This window comes from Leptosomus discolor, chromosome 2 (assembly GCF_034619465.1).
Source record: "Leptosomus discolor isolate bLepDis1 chromosome 2, bLepDis1.hap2, whole genome shotgun sequence".
Classification (NCBI taxonomy): domain Eukaryota; kingdom Metazoa; phylum Chordata; class Aves; order Leptosomiformes; family Leptosomidae; genus Leptosomus; species Leptosomus discolor.
The window spans coordinates 23,869,281-23,890,924 of NC_141392.1; the positions used below are offsets into that span (position 1 = coordinate 23,869,281).

A 21,644-nucleotide genomic window follows, 5' to 3' on the forward strand; every position below is an offset into this window, starting at 1 on the left:
TAGCTCGTTACACACCTTTAAATTTCATTGTAATATCAAGAACAAATAAAGGCGCCCACTCAAATAAGACAAGTTGCTGTCTAGTATCAGCAACAAGCTTCCCAAAAAAGGTCATCATTTTATCCTCAAAACTAGACTTAGGAAAGACTCCAAACTAAAAGGGTGCTCGTGTGAGTAGCATCCAGTTTGACCAGTTACCTGACCAACAGCCTTCGCAGTGTTCTCTCTCATAAGCACGATGTTTCCTTTAAAAAAATAGCAATAGCAACTAAACATACACACTTACTTGTCGAAACACCTCATTAACAAAGTTAACATATCCTCGAGTGGATAAGAGGATTCTCTGCACCATCTCATAGACCGTCCGGTGCTGCTCTTCGATGCTGCAGAGGCTGGAATTGCTCAGCCTTCTGTCGGACAAGGTGCTGCTGTTAGAATGGCTTCTCTCCTGCTCGCTTGCATAAGACATACCAGTTTCCAGCTCTGCATTTTTATCTTGGTTTACAACACCAACAGTCTACAAAGAAAATGCATGCCTAATTAAATAACTGAAATATCTGACACCAAAAATCTGGAATACTTAACACAGAACTCCAGACGCTAACGCTCTTTTTCACACAACACACTGGGATCTCAGCAGTCAGGAAGTATGATTTTTCAGTCTACAACCTGACCCAAGAAGGAATTTGGTCTTATACTCTGCATGATGTACACTTCATACGGCCCCCCAGCCGAGAACAGCTGACTGACCTGTCCACTGCGTAAGACAACAAAAAGGGAGGGGTGCAGTGGTGGGAGTGGAGAAGGCACAGGCACAGTGGAGAGGAATCCCCAAGTCCCTTTGTTTCTGGGAAAAGGTGAATCATGCCATTACACATGGCTCATACTCTTGTACATTATTATTCCCAACAACTCTTTGTCAGGTTTTGTTCTGACACTGCAAGCAATTTGCAGCACCTTGAACCGTGTCTGGCTAAAATGATTCAGCCAGGAGAAGACAGAGGACTAAAGAACTGCTTTTGAGTTACCAGTAAAAGAACTCCAACTTACACTAACCCAAAGCATCGCCTAAATGCAGTTCTGCTTCACATTTACATTAATTAGGCTGCCCTCTGTTCGACCAAGTGAGCAGTAACACCTCCACTGCTTCTCACGGTGAACTTTTTTGGTAAGATTCAACGGCACTAGTGAGGCACAGGCTACAGTCAGTGACTTCAAAATCACTAAGAATTCAGCATGTGCCAAAAGCTGGCACATAGTTTCAGCTAAGCGAGAACGTTTGACCAGTTTCTGTTTTGAGGGCAGCAACCTCTATGCAACCTAAATATTTATTTGGTGTCAGCTGTCTACAAGAATTCAGTGAAAAGAAAAAAATTCTTTTTCCAGGCTATGTCTGTTGGAACGGCACAGCAGTTTATGCAAACAATTGAACTTCCAATGAGAAAGAAAAGATCAATAAAAAAGCAATTTCAGTAGGTAAGCTACACTTAGCTGGTTTAGGGCTTCAAACTTCTACAATGAACAACTCCAGAAAGAACTGACACGAAAATATACAATTTTACCATAACAGCTAATGTATGTTTTCCACTGAATTCCAACTTGACACTAACTTATGATTCAAGACAATATAAGTGGACATAAATCCTAAATTTTTACACAGGAATCTGAAGAGTCTCTTAGAAGAAAAAGCATCTATTTCTATAAAATTCATTGTGAAGTCCTTAATCCTACAGTAGTCTCAATCAGCAATTTGAAAGTGAAAATTTTTTTAATATTTCATTGTAAACAGCTGGTACAACCAAGAGGAAAACAAAACAGCCTTTGACGTTCCTGGGAAATGGTCCATGGCACAAACAAGTTTGACAGTTTACAGATTAAATTCCAAAAGTCTAAACATAATACTGAGGAAGCTGGTAAGGCAAACAGCTACGAGAAAAAAAAAGAGTTCTAGTGAATTACTACAGGGTTTCCCTTGGAGATTCCCTCCTTCACCAAAGAAAAAGAAAAATCAAATAATCAAGTACATAATTTATTCACCCAGGGTTAGCATTTCTTTCTTGCTTCAGTTGTCAGGGCATTGTGATCATCTGCAAGGTTAGCATGTATATAACAAGAGAGGTAAACTTTAAAGCACACCTGAATAATCTTAGGGAGCATTTCTCCTCCATTTTTTGCATTCTGAACCACAGTTAAATATTTCTTTTCAAGAAAGAAGGTAACAAGCCACTTAATAAAAACAACTCGAGCTGCCATATACGGGATTTTTGCGCTATAAACATTTTCATTGTTTCGTGTTGCAGTAATGTATACTGGTCTTGGTCTTATATCAGGAATATCTGGTGAGACAAAAACAAAAGTTATAAAGAAAATCTAATCTTAAAAAGCTGTAATTGCTTCCAGACTCTTGTTAAATGTATTGAACATGTCACCAACAACATTTTCTCTATATGAAATGATGCAATGACTGACTACTTTTATTAGATTAAGGCTTATATCCTATCATATATCACTCCTCAAGAAAAGCAAGAACATAAAAGCATGGATCTTTCCTGAAGGTTATAATCTGAATCATGTGAAACAAAGGAAAGCAAAAGAGAAAGGCTGCAAAAAGAAGGGCAAAATCCAAACCAAAGAACTACTACTACTACAAGGTAAGTTAGTAAGTTTTGCAGGGTTTATTAATAAAGTACAGTGAGAAAAAGAAGCTGGCTCCAGAACATTCAACAGAGCAAAGATTCAGAATAAAAAGGATACTTAGCACATCAGAAGAAAGAAGAAACATCGGAAAAAAGAAGTTAACTCAGGTGCAAAGAGCATTGCACTGCACAAGCTGAAATAAAAGAACAAACACATGGGAAGTGGAAGTGAACGGAGATGGGTTGGGTCATAATTTATTCAGATGCTTGGATTTAGGGAAAAATCATTTGTACACAGCTGAAACAGGCGGCCTGGGCTCTGGCTGCCAACAACACAGCTGAAGTGGCACTGAGGTGATTTAGACCCTAATATTAAACTGCAAAGGGCAGGAGTTAAAAGTCAGAGGGAGGGGAAGGACGATGAAGATGATGCTGCAGTACATGAAGTATTAACACCGCCGTTTCTATGGACCCTAATACATAATTCAGTAGAAAATTAGGAAAAATGGGAGCATTTCTGAAATAACATGCTTTTAATTCTACAGTTGTAGACACACATCTCCATTTCCTTTCATTTGGCCCTTCATGCTCATTTTTTCTTAAAGGAAACAAGAAGTAAAATAAGAGTAACTGAGATAGCTCCTCCCTCACACTTGGGCAGCTTGCTGATTCTTTAAAAAACCCGTCAGAGGCCATGTCCTGTCTTCATTATATAACACAGCTACAGAGTCCTTGCTCGCTCGATATAAATGCTATGCCAGTGGAAACATCCTTAGGAAAGGAGCATCAGGCCAGCCCTTACGCAGTGAGCAGCAGCAACTTCCTGGACTATCTCAGAAAGTCAAAAGTTGCGCTAGGAAAAAAAATCAAAACATGAGACAAAGGAGGAAAAATCCTGATGCAACAGAAATGCAGTGATATGCCAGCAGGTAACAGAGATGCTACTGAGAACAGTCACCATTGTTTATTTTTTTACTTAAAAGACAAAATTCACTACTTACCAAGAACAGGTTTGTAGAGGTTGGTTAGCTTTGTAAAAGATGGAAACAAGTGAGGAAGATAGTATTTTCTAAACAAGGTAAAGAGAAACTTAAAACCAGTGTCTTGGTTCTCCTTATTCTTCCACTCTAAGCTTGCAGCCTTTGTTGTGGAGTTAAAGAGAAACAAAAAACTTTAAGTAAATGTGTTACACTGGCAATTATTCCACACTGAATACAAAAGATAAACAATTAGACTTTAACAAGAGATATAAAAAAAATTAGCACTCTCCCAAAAAACTTTACAAGCTGCAGTAAGAATATAAGATATTACCATGAGGGCTTTAGCATCTCATAGAAAGCAAGCTCATTAGAAGCCAGTGTATTTGTGCTGTTCTAATGCAGCACAGCACAGAAAATCATCACATTAATGCTTTTAACAAATTTGCTTCTTACCTGTAAATTTAGACAAAGCTACTCTGGGCTACATTTTTATCATAAATATGTTTGCCATCAGAAACATACCTAACACCCATGTTTGCTACGGTTGGACAGACACATGCAACACTCCTTTGCAAAATTTGACTGAAGGCACAAGTAATCCCCACTGACATGGAAGACGTTGACATCTAAGCTTTTTTTTTTTAAAGGTACTCTTCCGATCTTGCATAGATCAACACCAAAGAGTCATACGTGTACTTTCAAGTTGCTCTTTACCACCGTTTTGAACTACAGCTCCTTGGAAGACTGTGCCAAATTTTGCCAAAGAGCTGCTCTTTTCATATCAAAACACTTCAAGTTGGAAGAAGTTGCACATAACCGATATGGGTGTGTTTTCTTTCTTTGTATAAGAAAAGCCAATGCAATTTCAAGTAAGAAAGGTAGAAGTAGGCATCTCTACAACAAAGCACTTTTTCCACTGATGACTTAAACCTATCTGGGCTTTAGTTTCTTACATCACTTCTCTTTTTGTGAAACTCAAGTGAGCTCTGAAAGCGTTTACCTTTTGACATATACTTTAAGTTCAGGCCCATCTCTTTTTTCCTTTCTTTTTTTTTTTTTTCAAGCAACACCAAAAGACTACAGGATTCTTAATTTTTTTTTCCAGTAAAAGCTCTTAGAAAAGCCTGTCCAACTCTATGTACCAGACAACGAGTTCACTGAATCTATATCCAAGTTGATCATTTATTAAGTTAAAGAAAAACTGCCTTGTTTACATCAGTCATGTAAGCTTTATTCATTTAACACATTCTCTTTCCTTAATCTGTTCTAGATCTTTTCCCAAATCTCTAAAAATTGTGGAATTTGCAATGCCCTACTTTTGCATGATACACATGTAGAGCTTGGAAACACAACTAACCGGGTTTTTGTATCATTTTATTTGTTACATCAATAAACTGACTCATATTAAATTCTACTCAGTTGCAGACAAATTTTCCAGAAGACGTAGATTTGCTCTATGTTCTGGCTCTAGGTGATCATTCTGCACTTGCATGAGATTAAAATAATCTTATCTCTTTTCTGTAGCAAGAAGGTTACTTCCCAACTGTGCTCCCCCCTACTGAGCAACACAAATAAATGAATGCTGATGAAACACAATGCAACTGGATATCTACTGTAGTTAGGTTTTTTAGATCCCAAACATGTAATAAGTGTATAAAAAGAGCAGCAGAAGATTTTTTTTAACTGAAGTGTGGAGACTGATATGTAAACGAGTGCCGTGTAGGAAGTTGATAATTTCATACAGTCACTTTTCAAAATAAAGCTTTTATTCAAGATGACAAAAACCCTTCCAAATATCTTTGTGGCCTTGCCTTTTGATATAAAATAATGTATCTCAAAGTATTTCATTATCTTTTATCTTTTTTTTAACACTGAGTTCTTTAATGTCCATTATCTATGCAGTTTCCACTTTATTTAAAATGATGCTTAATTTGTACTTTCTAAATGTATGCATTATCTTAATTTCTTTCCTGTACAGATTAATCTATCCATAATAAAAAAAATTTTGCTATACATGTAACTTGCATACTTTCAAAAAGAAAATAAATCTCAGAAGCCATCTCTCCTTTTTTATCTCTTTCTCCAGTGGTCCTTTACATGTCTTCTCAGCTGTGTATGTCCAAAGAGAACAAATTGCATCTTTACTCCATTATTAATTTTCTAAATGCAATTGTAAACACATAAAATAGTCAGTTGTCCTGCAAGTCTGGATAACATTCATTAATTCGCATCACAAGTGTGAAAAACTTCTTATTTTCACCAAAAATGACACAAGGAAGCAGCTTTGGGATGACTTTCCTTTTAAAAACAAGAATAAGAAAGTGCAGAAGACAATTTCTTCCTGGGGAGGGGCAAAACCAGCTCCATATAGATAGAGTGTAGACTTAATTTTCTACCTCCAAATACGAATAGTTAAAAACATATCTCCTCCGCACCTGAATTACCATATATTTTAACAGTAGCTGAAGAAAATAGCAGGTTTGGTCTTCAGCAATTTTCTCTCCAGAGACAGCTGGCAAAAGCGGTGTTATTTCTTCTGGAAAAATCTTAGCTAAAACAAAAAGAAAATGTTTAAAAACATAGAAAACCTGAAAATAGTTAAATAAAATATATTATCTACAAAAAGACTAATTTGCAAATAGTCATTAATGTGCTACTAAGTTGTACAAAGTCAAAGTCCAGCAAGTGCTTGGGTTTTCCGTATTTCCCCAAGTCCTACCACACACAACCAAGGATGGCACTAACCTCTGACCTACTGCAGTTTGGAAGGGTTACCACAATCAATCACTGCAGATTAACCAATAAGCTGTAAATCTACACACGTGCTTATTTAGCAAGAACATGATCATCCATCTGTGTCTCAATTAAAATAAACCAAAAACCAACAAAAACCAACAAAGCCCAACCGTTTTGAACTGAGAATGACAAGATCAGAAGGCTACACAGCTGCAACAAACACAGTAGCTTAACAAATCCAGTACATCTCTGATTTATAAATACAAAAAGTATCATCTATGCAACATCTTCACCACAAGAAGCTCAACAGCTCCACAATGACCACAGTGAAAGGGGGAGGCAATACACCCATCATGGAAACTGTGTTCATTGACTCACCGTCTGGCGAACTAGGAGGACTAATGAGGTTATCTAGGGTACAGGGACCTCGTGAGGACATAATGGGTGGAAAGCCAGGCACAAGGCATGCAAATATTAATATCTGCTCTTCCGCACAGTTAGTCTGAAGCGCTTGAAGCCAGAGAAGAAACAGTCGGATTCCTTCACATCTTATCTATAAGGGGATGATTTTGTAGAAAGAGATATTAAACAAATTTGTAAGTACAGTAACACAGTTAAGAAAACGCAGGACAAGTACTTTCATCCCAGCTACGTCCTAGTGAGTCTTTCCATCATACCAAGAGTAATCACATTATTAATTTAACCCTGAGCAGAGAAGGGTGGGAGCAAACTGTACCCAAGGCAGTGGCACTCACGGAGACAGCATTACCACTCCAACTTCAATCAGATGCCAAAAAGTTCTAGTTCGACTCCCCCAGTTCCTGGGTCCAAAAGCATCTTGGCTAGACTCAAGACTCAATCTTAAAAGGGGTTCTGGAAGTGCAACAGCCACAGTAACACACAACCAGGGAGCTGCCAACACTTGGTGCCCTACGTAAGTCTGAAATCTTGGCCCTGCAGAGGTCAAAGCAAGCTATTGCCCTCACATCACCGAGATCAGAAGATCCTCATGAAAACTGAGATGCCAAAAAACTACCCAAGGTAGTATATTCAGTAAGTTTATTTACTTTTTTTTTTTTAATTAACAAGATGCAATTTTACATTTTAGCAACATATTTAGAAAAAGAAAAACTGATTTAAAACTCCTTGGCAAACAGGAAACCAATACTCTTAATACAGTATACTTAATGCTAGAGAGATCTGAAAAAATAAAGTATTAAGCAAAATATATTGATACCTTCTCCAGGTAACTTAAAGGTAATTAGAACAGCAAAATGACTGAAGAAAAATAATCTAGGATTACAATAATAAAATTTATGATTAAAAGGCAAGTAAGCAAAATTACAAAGTCTAACAATACGAAAAACTAATACTGGAAAACTATAAAGTAATATGCTTCATAAGAATTAAAATGAAAAGAAATATGAATACATCAGAGACAAATACCTTGAGAGAATTTCCAGTGTGCAAAAGTTTCTTCAGAATCGACCCTGGATTAGAACAATTAAATAGGCATGCATCAGATAGTAAGACAGCCACTCTTCACCAGAATGTTTTTTAAAAAATACTACAGAAAAGGCTAATTTAAGGCCATGTACTACATGGCTACTGCATTGTTTTTTAAAAAGAAAACTATGGGGTGAAAAATCCCAAACTGAATCTAGTTACAACCATCATCATCACCAGTGTTGTAAGATTAAATATAATGTATCTTTACAGTGAGGTACTTTGGTTTTAGTCAGATGCCAATTTCTCAAATTATTTTCCTTAAAAATAAGGTATCTAGGGCAAATTTTGACTTACTAGGTTTGGAGAAATCAAGAAGTCCAACTAGTAGGTAGGATTAATGCATTAAAATACACTAATATTGACAATAATTATAAGAAAATGATGCTAGCAATCTATACCACATTCATGTCTAAAAAATACAACAATTAAAATTGCAAAATATTTAAATTCTGGCTTTAGAAATAGCAGGCTAGCTACCCTTAACTTCAAATGTCTGCCCTAAAAAATCAGAGAGACATTATACATCAAATGCTTCAGGCAAAAAATGTTTTTAATCCAATTCTGAGAAAAATAACATGATGTAGCACTCAGCTGTTACTTCTCCTGGATTTGTGAATTATGTACATGCTTTAAATGTGATCCTTCCCTCAAGATCTCACCATTTCACAATATTAAATGGAAATTATTAACATATACAGCAAATACATATTAATGCATGTGAACATTAAGCAAAAAAGCAAATCACAAGGTACAGTCAATAATCGCACTGCCAAATTTTGTAGCTCATTTGTTGGACAGCTAAAAAAATTATCCAAATATGACTATTCAAGAGAAGCATAAACATACAGAATGTATTAGCTATAGAATAACTGACTAAAACCAATCTGTTCTGGACTAATTCAGATGAAATGGCAGTAAAGTGGTCAAGCAGATGCCTCCTTTTATTTTTGTCACTGGTAACTGGAAATGTGACAACAGCCCTTTCCTTGACCTTTAACTTCCTCTCATTATTTCTCCTGCAACAGCAAATTCATGTTCTGACCAAAAACATGGCATCTGATGAAATAGTGCTGGAAACCAAACCAAATAACAACCAAAAAGTATTAGAAGAAATATAACACAACACACATACACGCCCCCACCCCCCCGCCCCAAAGCAGCGTAAAATTTGCTTTAACAAACAGCAACACAAAACATTGTGACCACTCTGGTAGCATTCAGAAGCAGAATTTTCAAAGCAGTGATGAATCAAAGATGTTGAATTCAGAGAAAAATTGTCAAGTTAAACTATTTCATTGGATGTCAAGGTGTCTCAACTATCAAATAACCTCACCTTGCAATATTTCTGCACCTATTTGACTCTAGCTTTATTGGATCTGGTCAAACGAGGAGAGGTATAAATTTTTCTTTCTCACTCCTATACGTGCTCATTCACTATATAAGCACTGTAGTCCACAGGAAATATTTAAATCATTAAAAAGTTAACTATCTTCAAACCAAAGACAATACAACTTTTTTCCCCAATAGCATTAACATCCAAATCTAATTTTAAAATCTAGTTGAAAACCCTACACAAACTATATGAAAAGTTCTAAAAAACATTATTATTGTTCAGAAAAAATAATTCTGCTTTTCTTACTTAGATTTCCAAAGTCCATAAGTGACTAAACCAAGCCTGTTAGATATCTATTATACTTAAAAGAAAACAACTATAGCAGAAGAACATTAAGTGCTTTAAGCCAAGCACTCCAAGTGGGTGCGTTAACTAAGCCGGCAACTTTATTTTCTTCTTTTTTATGCGTGTGTTGCAATACAATCTTCAGTTCGGTGCTTATGAAGCCTTTTTCTGCAGAACACCTGCCCCATAAAGCATGCAGAGTGGACAGAAGGAAAAAAAAAAAAAAAGCAGAGCTTTACTAACTCCAGGACTTCTGTCTGCTGGACTCCTCCTATTCCTTCCCTTGCTCCAGAAGCCAGAATATGTACAGCAAATACTGTAGGAGTGTGGAGAAAGAACAGATAGCCTCTCGGTTTGACCAAGCAAAGCCATCCATAGGTATCTGGTGTCCGTCACAGCCAGTGCCATATTCTAACATAGTGCTTGACAAATCCTCCATTATATGAGAATCAGTGGAAGGCAGCTGGGGCCAAACTTGCAGAAATCCTGTGTATTCATAATTCCACTTACAAAGGCCAGCAAAATTGTGGATCACTCATTAAAAGAAAAATAGATCGAAAAGGACTACTAAAAAATTTATATATTTGTCCTTAAGCTCTTTCCTTCACTATCCCAGCTCTAAATCAGAAATCCCTCATTTAATTCCCACAAACTGTGTGATAATTGAGTGTTTCACAAATATTAATGAACTAAACTGCACAGAGAATACAGGAATATCAGAGAAGAAATTAAGCTCCTGTTCACTGCAGCAGTTCCATGGTTTGCATTCAGTCTAGCACAGCCTGTGCTCAACTACCAAACAGCCACCTATTCACAGCATTAAGTTTTACAGACTAAAGTTCCAGGAGGCAGCAAGGGTAGAGGTCAACACAGTATCTACTGTTAGGCAAAGAGCAGTACTACGAATTTGCATGGGCATCTTGTACATCATCACTTGCAAGAAACTGCCATACTGCAAATTTGCAAGAGAGTCACACATTCCACAACCCTCCTCAACCTTAATTTTAGGTGTTAACATAAAGGGAGACCTAATTAGAAAAAGGTGTGTTGGTTTATAAACCCCCCCATCTTGAGAGCTTCTAGCACATGGAAGAGAAGAAAGGGAAGAGGACCCAGGTAAATCCAAGAATACAAAAATGTGAAGAGCATTCATGCAAAATAAAAATGAAGCAAGCAACCAGCACCACACAAAACAAGGAACACACAGAACTGTTATAGCAAGTAAAAAGATTTTCCATATGCTTCAAGAATTTTCAGCTGCAAGTCTCATAAGTAAATACTATTTGTGTATAGGCAATACTAAGGGATTCTGTGGGTAACAGGACTTGCAGAACCAGGGAAGAGGCTACAGAAAACATTGTTTTTATTTATACTAGAATGTCTTTAAACCATTCCTTCTTACCTATACTGCGAAAATGCCATCGATAAAAAATCCTCTCAGGTAGTAGCTGCAATATTTTCTGCAGGAAACAAAACTAAACAGTCAAATTTTCCATAATAAACTGGCTCATTCAGAGGATACAGAGAAACTAACACACAAGACATAAACGAAATGGTAATATATACATAGAGAGCACAATAGAAAGCAAATACCTATCATAGTAGGGACTCCTGCCCATTACCATGACACTGTCACAAACTGCTTTCCCTTTCCCACTGCCTTGCAAAACGCTAGCATTCCAGGATAGAAACTGATTTCTAATGAAGAAGTTACAGATTTCTAAGCAGCTTGCTTTGGGTTACATTTTTCTGAAGTGTCTGGTAATGACTACTGCTAGATTGATACAGTCCAGATTTTGAGCTTCTGTGGCTTAGGTCTGTCTTTTCATCATGTAATGGGGTCTGATCTCCCAGCTAAGGCAGAGATGAACAGCAGCGCAGTTATTTTTACTGTGAGATGAGTCACCTGTGTTTTCAGCTGGTGAGTGAAACCGAGCCAAATTACACAAAGCTAGACTAATTTAATTCACAGCACATGCAGTTAATAAAGCACTTATGTGGAATAATATGTAGTGGCCTGCCTCTGTAGTTTTGGACTGATCCTAACAGAGGCAGATTAAACAAAGAAAGAGCTTGTGGTCAAACGCATTCCCCCTTAGTTTTGTTACGCTACAGGGCACCAAAGCAGCCAAGCAATTTAAGCATATGCTTAAGTGCCTTCCTGAATGCAGTCTTATAATCTTAGTCGCAAAGAACACTTGGGGCTACCAAATGTTGCTCCCTGTCAGTTTACTGGATAGTAATGCTATTAAATAATCCAGGTAAGTTAAAACTAGTTGGGGGTCTTTCTTGGGTAAATATGGCTTTTAAAAGGACTTCAAGTTAACAGGCTTCAAGACACCTTTTTTTCCCCCTCTTTTTTTAAAAACTATCAGCAGGATAGACCAGGGCTTGGCACGTAGGTGTATTAGTAGTACAGGACAGCTAACTTACTGCTGCTCAGCCTCTCCAAAAAAAGTGAGAGAACAAACACCATTTCATGTAGATTTCACAGAAACACATGTCTGGATCTTAGAAGTTTTCAGCCATTGAAATATAAATAAGATATATTTAAATGAGAAACTAGTTTTCAACATCTACTTTTGGAAATAAAATTAATGTCATAAATGACTAACAGTCAGGTTCCTTGTAATTATCAAACAAAATCACTGGAACAAACTTCTGCACAACAAAGCACTATTAAGTTTTCAGAAATACTACATGCAGGATGCAAAATGAATGACGAGTCATTTAAGCAACGGTGACCCATTTGTTGGTCTTTTGCACATAAAAGCTCACAAGAGGAAATAAAGCATCACAGCCAAGAAAGCAAGAATTGGCATTTTAAGCAATCCTTCAGAGACGGCCAACACATGAATCATTATTGCTGTTAAAAACAGTATGCTTGAGAGATGGAACAAGACAGACTTTTTATTTTTGACAAAGTACTTCAGAAATTATATACCACACTCAAAATAGAGTCTTTTCGAAAATGGAACATTCCTTTCTCCATGACAGAAGATGGAAGTCATGACAAGTTCACAGACTTAGGGAACTAGACCTCAGGTCACACAGACAGACTGGTCTTCCTTCACATCTTTACTATAGCACATGCTCCCCAAATAGTGTTTGGCATTTCAAAAAGTTTACCTAGAATAAAAATATAGATCAGGCACACCCCTTCTATGTTCTTGTTGTATTTTGTTTCCATGTTACTCCCACAGCTCCCTGCCCAGGACACCATGGCAGCAGGGAGCGAAGGGGCAGGCGGCTGGTGGCCAGAGGTCTAGCTCCCTGTCCACGGGCAGGAGAAACGCGCTTGGGATGAAGGATCTGACTGGCTAAAAATGAGGCCATGATTCACATTTGGGGTTTACCTGTTAGTTAAGGACCACGTTTCTGCCAATCAGATTGCAGGATCCACAGACAAAGAATTATCATTATCCATCTAAATATTAAAATACTAGTAGCCCACCACTTGTCAAGACTATTTCTGACATTAATCTTTACCTAACTTGGCACAGGGCAGAACAGAGCTTCTAACCTAAGTCATGAATACCTCAAGTCACTGCAAGAGCGGCGGCACTGCATGCAGAGCTCGGTCTGCACAAAGGCACACGTTAGGCTGATCCCATACCACATGCCCAACGTGCACCAGGAAAGGTTCCATTAAACAAAACACTTGTCAGGTGATGGAAACAAAACAATTCAAGCATTGAAATAAATAGTAAGAGGACAGACGTTCCTATCTGAGGAAAGCTTCCATATCCCAAAATCTTTTCATAGCAAAAGTTGAGACACTTAAGTCATTTCTCATGCCATTCTCCTTTTCAGCATCTCAAAACCGGGGGGGGGGGAAATGCACTTTGAAAAAATGCAAAGATGTGGTTAATCACCTGCACAGGGCTACCAAACAGTGATCTTAAAAAGCAAATTAGATTGCTAGCTTCACAGCTACCTACAAAAGATACGAAAGCTTTGCAGCAGATTAGAATGAATATAAATAGTCTAAATTCAAAGTCCACATTTGCCTTTGCAATGCAAAAATAAGTTATCATGGTTAAAAGTCTACACAATTAAATAAAAATTCCTGAATGTTACAAGTTAATTCAAAGTTACAGCTAGAATGCCTTTTAACTAGAAATTTTCACCTGTATGCATTAGAGGCCCCAGACTAAGATGGTGTTACAGCATGGCATAGGATTGCAGAAGTCATGGACAAGCTCCAGTTGTTGTCCTTTCAACTTCGCATTTCCAAGAACATTTTCTACACCTTCCCAATACCTAGTGTTCTAAAAAAACACATATTGCTATTCCTATAAAACAAATGACAGTTTCTTCCACTCCAGCCTAGACTTTTAGCAATACTGCTGTGAATCCAAACTGGCTATTGACATCTTGTTTCTAGTTTCACAGTACACTAATAAGAAATATTTTAAGAAACCCCACAGTGTGAAATAATATTGCTTTTTCAGAAAACACATAGATCTATTTAATGCTTAGTGCTTTGCTGCATCTATATGGTAATCCATTATAGCACACTTGAAATAGAAATTAGGTATTACTACTGATCAACACATCAGGGTATCTGTCAGTTCTTTTAACTGATTATCCATAGTTCTTTTTCTTCTGGACTTCCTGCATGACTAGGAATAATGTTAAGTTTAAATCTCAGTTTACACAGGATGCTGCTTTTTCAAAGATCTATCTATCTCTTTTATCAAAGTAAAATAAAAAATACCAAGGTTTGTATTTCAACAGATTCACCCCAACTTAACCAATATTGCAATTTCTTTTGAAAAGAGTCTTTTATTTTTGCCAACTTTTTTGAATTGTCTCACGATTGGTAGCTTTGTGCCTATTATTGTGTGCTGCGCTACCCTGTTACAGAACGTAAAGAAAGCTAAGGCCATTATCAAATCTTACACTGAAGATCTCTACGGCCTGAATGTTTTCCAGCTTAACTTACACAGAAGTGAGATGATAAGCATTGCTGTTCTGCCTTCCAGGGCTACAAGAAGCTGTTCTGTAACATGCCATGCAGAGTCTCTTATTAAACAACAACAAAACCAAATGTATTCTTGCTGATTGAACATGCTCTTGAAGGCAATGTCAATGATGAGTTCAGAATAATGTCCATTCCAGGAGAATGGATTCTGAGAAAAAAAAACAACCTGCTTTTTCGATACAGCCTGTACATGATAAGGCGTTTCTATTAGTCAGTGGCAGGTGGATCTACTTTAAGCCAAGTCAAATGTGGAATAGCTCTCCTGTGCCTCTGTGTTCAAGTACTGTTTGGTGTTATCTCCACAAGAGTTTGAGTGTTCAACTACTAAAATCTGCAGTAATTTAGAAATTTTCCAGCTATTATTCACCAATTTAAGCGAAGCCAAGAGCCTCATGAAGTTAGTATACCTCAGCAGTTCAACCTAAATAAATGGATACTCCATTTTTTCCATCAATAAATTATTTACAGTTATTTGTTGAGGGAAAATGTCTGACCAAAGCACACAAGGTACTTGTTCTTGCCCTAGGCATAACATTAAACAGCAAGTTCTCTGAAGTCCAACATACACAACACATAGTTTTAATTTACAACAGAATGCTGTAAGAATAAGATCAATGTTATTTTAAAAGCAATAATAGATGAACCAATGAAAATTGCAGCAGAACAAACTGTAGACGGTTCAAAAAAGTAACTGTTTATGTGTAGGAAAGAAGGGCTATAAACAATTTTGTTGCTATAAACAAATAAGCCCTTTCTACTCTACTGAGCTTGAGAATCAGCTAACCAAGTCTGTGTGACAGACTGGAGGTTAAACAGTGGAAGTGGTAATCACAGAAGGCACAGGGAACACACTGAAAAGCTGTAACAGGACCTACAACCTGAATTTAAAGCTGTGACTCTTAATGGTAATTTGATTTCAAGTGTAAGATAACCTGCAGATGGGAAAATTAAGCCAGAGCTGTATAGACATGAGGAAAATGCAAATAGTAAAAAGCAAGTTAAATAAAGGGGAAAAGTTAAATAAAGGGGATAACCCCAAGAAATGAGAAACCAGGACCTGTGGCAAGAACAACTCAACAATAACAACTAGATTATTCCTTGTAAAGAATTTTACAAGTACTTTTCACACCGGCCAGATTCAATACACAATTTATTTCTGCAGAATTTAGTTTTATTCAAAATGTAGCAAGTAATTAGTAGCAACATCCTAAGATAAGCAAACCACACTGAGAAAATGCTACGGATACAAAATAACATCCTTTTGCACATTCATAAAAATAGCAACACAGCACTAAAGTCTTCTAAAAGAGTTATGAATCAAAAACTGCTGAAAGATTCACTCATGCAGGTTTTTATGAAATCGAAAATGACCCACTAAAAATCACCACTGGCTTTGACATTTGGTTTAAGCTGCTTAACCAATGTTGCCAATTCACACAGTAGTCTATATAAAGTCGACCTACAATGTGGTGGAAGAATTCAGTATTTAAAATATCCACAGCAATCTTAGTCCAGAATGAACCAAAGTCACACATTTTTAAAATTATATTTATGGGCATTGCTTGGCAGCGCTAAAAGAGAAGCGTATATTCCTAACCTGCATCAGTGCCTAGAGCTGTCTGGTCACCCACCACCGTAGCAGGTGTTCCTCTGACAGATGCAGTGTATTTACTGCCTGTCGGCTGTAATCTACTTTTCAAAAGGGTTCCTAACAGACTATAGCCAATTATAAACCTATACTGAATTATCATTAGCATTTGCAGAACAAGTAACTTGTGCACATCTGCACTAATAAATTTAGGCTACGCAGCTGCTTCTGTAATCGTTACGTTCACATTCTGATAGCAGACCAATCCATGTTTCAGTGGATTTATACCACATCTTAATCTAAGTATGTGGCCATTTGTAGTATATATTTAGATGTGCTTCTAAGGACAATAATACTGTACTAAAACCAGTAGCTACTGCTACAAAATAAAGTGCCCCAAGTACGTTTGGGCAAGTTCTAACAGTGCATTGATTATCAGCTCTGCAAAAACACTTCCTGTCATCCAAAAGCCAAAGCAGACCGCGAGTTTGAGTGTGTATAATATAAATACTGCAGAGGCTATTAGCACATTTATATTCTATTTTACATCCACTTAATATTTATATCCACCTGCTGTGCACATTCTCAGGATACTCCAAATCAGATCTAGGAACAATACATTAAAATTTTGCTGCTGAGCTTCTGATCAAAACAGACCGCCCTGGCTGCCCCTGTTTATAGCCACAGCTGGCCTGTCCTCATTTCATATGGGCAAGAGGCACATAGGGGAAGACCAGGCTTGATACATAAAAGGGTCTAGAAGCATAACCACAGCAAGGCCAATACAAGTTATATTAGATACATTTCTAGAGTTGTAATTCTGTAGATTCATTTTAAAAAAAAAAAAAAAAAAAAAAAAAAAAAAAGGTGCTTACCCTGTGTGCAAACCCAGGAACTCGCATTCTCACCAAGTTCAAGAAACCAGAAATTCCATACAAAACACGAACTTACAGAATTAAGATATCACAGCATAAACCTTTCTGTACAAGCTATATGAAAAACACAGTATGCTTTCATAAATAAGGACCTGTGAAACACCAAGGGCACTTTGTGTTATATTAATGTGCACTGGTAAGGAATAAACAAGCAAAAAAACCCCATATTGAGAAGCTTTCAGCACACCTATCATCTGTGGGGGGTGGTAGTACCTCACCCATCCTCTCAGCTATCTGTAAAACTGCAGGGAGATCTGAACTGCACTGACAGTAGCTGAAACACTTCTACCAACAACAGCAGCTACTGTAAGTGACTTCTGAAAGCTTTACTACAGTAGAAAGAGAATCTGAAAAAATCTAAGAACAAAGTATTTCATACAGTGAACGTGTTAAATCAGTGTAATGAATGTTATGACTGCATCAGCTAAGACACATGGCTGTTCTTAACTAATAAAGCATAATTATAGAGAATGGAAAGAAATTGATCTATGTATTACATCAAAGCCATCGGTCTGCTCTTATTTCATTACAGATACAAAAAAAAAAATGCAGTGTCAGAGGAATCAGTATCTGATGCTGCAAGCAAAAAAATCATCCAAGCTTTCACAATCAAATGATGGCATAACACTTTTACAGGACCCAGAAAGCTAACATAAATGTAGTGCACCTTTCCCGAGTTCTGCAACACACAGCGCTCATTTGACAGCTACAATGAACAACGCCCTCAAATCAGAGAACAGTAATAGAAGCAACAATATCAATATGTTCAGAAAATATACTACAAATCTGGAGACAACTAAGCCTTACCAGAGAAAAAGCAAATTTGTTTTTCACATCATTTTGGCCTTTTAGCTGAAACAGGCAAAAATAATACAGACAGTTACAGTTGCTGTATCATTTCATGAATTCGGAAACTTTACTTGGAAAAAGGCCAAAGCACCTTAGAGAATATAAAATTAGATCCAAGAACTTCGTAATATTAATTGAAAAAAGCACTTTACAAAACGAACTGTAACCTTTCATATCACTCCCTTTTGATTAGTATCTCTTCTTTGATGAGTACGTTGTTTGAGGTTATTGTTGAGTGCCCAAGCTATGTAGCTGATGTGTAAAACTAAGACTCCAATAAACTACAACTGAATCAACTTCATTTCCAGAGGATTTGTGGAGGCATTTATTACTTTTGCTTAATATACACGCTAGGTGTCACTCAAGAACAGCAGCAAAATATCCACCAAACTATACCAGAAAAGGCAGAAGTCAATCCCTTTCATAAATATTTTTATTGATTTTTAGACTGTTAACCCTCAGCACCTGGATTCAGGATTCGTTAATCCTAAGTAATTGCCTATTTAGCTAATTAGAAGAAAACTCTAGGAAACCTCTGGCTCACACCAACATCGGATTAAATATGGCAGGCTTAACAATCAATTAGTTTTGTTTCCTATGGCTTACAATATGAATGTTTAATTACTTGGCATTTACATTTTTTCTTGTCCTGTGTTCGGACTGACATATTCTTGGTCTGTGCATTAACAGGCCCTCTAAAAAGCTGTTTTCCTACAAGGCATCAAGTTAGCAAGTGTTAGAGTTATAAATGGATTGCAAACCTACTTCTAGTAGATAAACACCATGAAGCAGATCGCTCCAGATCCCCCACAAATATCTTAAATGATTTCTTCTTCCTCAAAGCTGTCGATGACTAGGCTATAATGTAATTCTCCTTGATCAGGACCCAAAACAACACTTTGTTCATATATAACTATATATGGTTTTTCTTCATACAGTATGTTCTCCTGATGTTTTAAAGCAGTGTTACATGGGTGGTTATTAGCTACCCGTTTTCAGGACACAGGAATGCATATTTATTCACTTCAATCGGGTGAGTAAGCATTAGCTATTTTCCATTCAATGACATCGCCACAAAAATTTAATTACTTATTCAAGACCACAGAGTAAGTGCATTAATGAGCTCCCATTAAATGGCACAGCCTTGCTCAGTAAATGCGGTGACACCTTCTCCACTGTGGGTGGGGAAGGAGGAGGAAGAGCAATTTCTCTTGCCCCAAGTATGGTCCTAGCAGATATGTGAGCTCATGTTCTTTGACACTGCCTCATGCAAAACCCTAAAGCAGGCTCTTTTACTATTATCATGTAGCAGAAAACACAGTTCAATTTTCAGATTTCAGTCTGAAAATGCAGTCTTGTAGTTCAAAGAGCAAAGGGAGGGAGAAGAGGAAGATGAACTTGCTACACCATTAAGTCAGAAGATGAAACAAAAAAATCCAGGATTTCATGTCATCATTTTCACGGCCATTTTTCATATTACAGGCATATTAGGCTAAACAGTATCATTCTTATTGTTAGTATAAATAATATTCTAACTACAAACTACACATTAATGCAAAAAAAGTGAAGCCATACACTTCTGAGATTTTACATTTCGGTTGGGTTTTTTCCCCTCAATTTTTAGAGAGAGGGATAAGAGTTGAGAACATTTAACCTTCATTTTAACTTCAATTCCTAGAGTCTCATCGAAAGGTTTTTTTTCCCCTACCACTCCTACCAAAAAATAACCCACAATATAAACAAAGATAACATTCCTATGATGCAATGCTGAAGGGAAAATTTAGTAGTTGGATTAACAAAGAGACATCAACAGAAGATGCATGTATTTACCCTTAAGAAAGAAATCAGGCCAATTATTTATATAATGAATTGCTAAAAAAAACCCAAGCAACTAAAGGCACCACCAATCTCTGACTTCAGAGACAGGTAGAGCTTATGCTAAGGCTTCTGGTGTGCATTATAAAAACTTTTTTGTATGTCAGGCTTTCATTTGGTCCAGTAATATTTTCCTCACATCCAAATATATTTAAGTAATAACTCTAAGCAAAGAGTTCCCCTGGAAAATGACCTATTACAACCTATTCTTCTTTCAAATAGAGACATCCTAATTTGATTGTGCAAAAGTTAACTAGCTAACATTTCCTCCCTCGATGCTGTAAATGCTATGACAGCCAGTGCTGAGAAGGATATAATTCTGGAAGTAAGAAATGCTCCACGGAATCAAAAAACAAAATAAAACAAAGTTAAACAAATTAACATTTCACACACTCAGATCTAACTGATATGCAGTAGTTGACAACTCTTATCCTTTTATTTTCCCTGTGCTGCAAGGCCAAATACTGCAGTCACAATAGGCACCTCCATCTGAAAGCAGAGCCTAAACTCCTGCTGTGACACATTCAAAATAAACATAACAGTGAACTTCCTATTGACAAAGTGCAAGGAGAAAGTCCTGTTTTGAACTAGCCCTCCAAGAACTCATTTAATTTAAAAAACAAAAAAATCAACAACAAAAAAGACTATTTTGAAAGCTTCAGCCTAACAGAGGCTATGTAACTATTGATCACTTGCTCCCAAATTCTACTGAAAAAACCCAGGATATTTTCAAAGAGCTGATCCTCGGTTCCTTAGGACAGATACATTGCTGTATGATTTTTCAAGTCATTTTGATAAAATCTCTTCACTCTGGCTATTCATTCAACCAACGTTCCCATTGCAAAACAAAATTTTCATTATAGTTGTATCTGAAAACTTAACGCACGCCCCAGTTCTCTTCTGCTTTCACCTTGTACAGACATGGACACCTACTGTCATTTTGGCTGATAACTGGTTTCACCCCCCGTTGCAAAGGTGTAAGTAAGCATATAATGACAAAGAGATTTAAAACAGAACTTAGTTTCATGGTATAGAAACTTACTTCAAAAAGAAAAAGAATGGAGTCCAGCTCCTCCCTCTGTGATTTATTCCCTGCAAGACAGAAAACAGTATTGTTTGCCGTAAACATACGGTATGAGACAGATGGCAAAATGATGCTGCTGTAACTCAACTCAAGTCAAAGATGTTGCACTTGGCTTATTTTTCTTTATCTTTATCTAACAGCAAAAGAGCAAGACGTTTCCAAACTTCAGTGCCTCTTTCTTGATTATGAATGAGGGACACCTAGAGTCTCAGATCTGTAAAGCACTGTCACTGCGCTCATCTCTAAGCACACGGCCATTCCTACCCACTACCTTCAATGCCGAGATTCGTTCTGTGGATCTCTGGCGATGTCTCAGTCGAACAGACATATGCCTAACTGCAGGATGAAGGCCTTCAATGCTTCACAAGATGAGAGGATACATATATAAATGCACAAGAACTGATTTCTGTGCTGAAGCAACACTTAGCTGTAAAAATGTATTTAGAATTCTTTTCATTCACTTATGACATTTCAGAAAGCAGTTTTCCATGGTTGTCTCTTCTGATACCATACAATTAAAATATTAATATTAATTAACAATGCATGAAACTATTAATGCAAATATAGATGACTGTGGAGTATATAACCATCAGATAAGCTCTAATAGAATGCTTTTGAGAACAGTTAGGGAAAACTGACTCAATTGCTGGCAAAACTCTAACACTTACCTTTTTGTTTCAAGCTATTTTCCAGTGTTATGAAGTTTTCATAGAATATGAAATAAATTTGAGAATAATTGTTCTCAAAAAATTGCTTCAGGTCACTTCCATCCACAATATCTGGAAAG

The 21,644-nt window shown here is 37.0% G+C and overlaps 1 protein-coding gene across 2 annotated transcripts in view; it reads right to left on the reverse strand.

Moving 5' to 3' along the window:
• Positions 1–21,644, reverse strand: part of RALGAPA2 (Ral GTPase activating protein catalytic subunit alpha 2) — a 129,153-nt gene that overhangs the window by 98,718 nt on the left and 8,791 nt on the right. For both annotated transcript variants that reach the window (XM_086460756.1, XM_086460755.1), the window contains exons 2-10: positions 21,526–21,636; positions 20,816–20,865; positions 10,942–10,999; positions 7,799–7,842; positions 6,731–6,905; positions 6,052–6,167; positions 3,638–3,776; positions 2,137–2,336; positions 287–517 (exon numbers count right to left, since the gene is read on the reverse strand). In XM_086460756.1, coding sequence (XP_086316882.1) covers positions 287–517; positions 2,137–2,336; positions 3,638–3,776; positions 6,052–6,167; positions 6,731–6,905; positions 7,799–7,842; positions 10,942–10,999; positions 20,816–20,865; positions 21,526–21,636 — 1,124 coding nt within the window. The remainder of the gene's footprint in view (positions 1–286; positions 518–2,136; positions 2,337–3,637; positions 3,777–6,051; positions 6,168–6,730; positions 6,906–7,798; positions 7,843–10,941; positions 11,000–20,815; positions 20,866–21,525; positions 21,637–21,644) is intronic.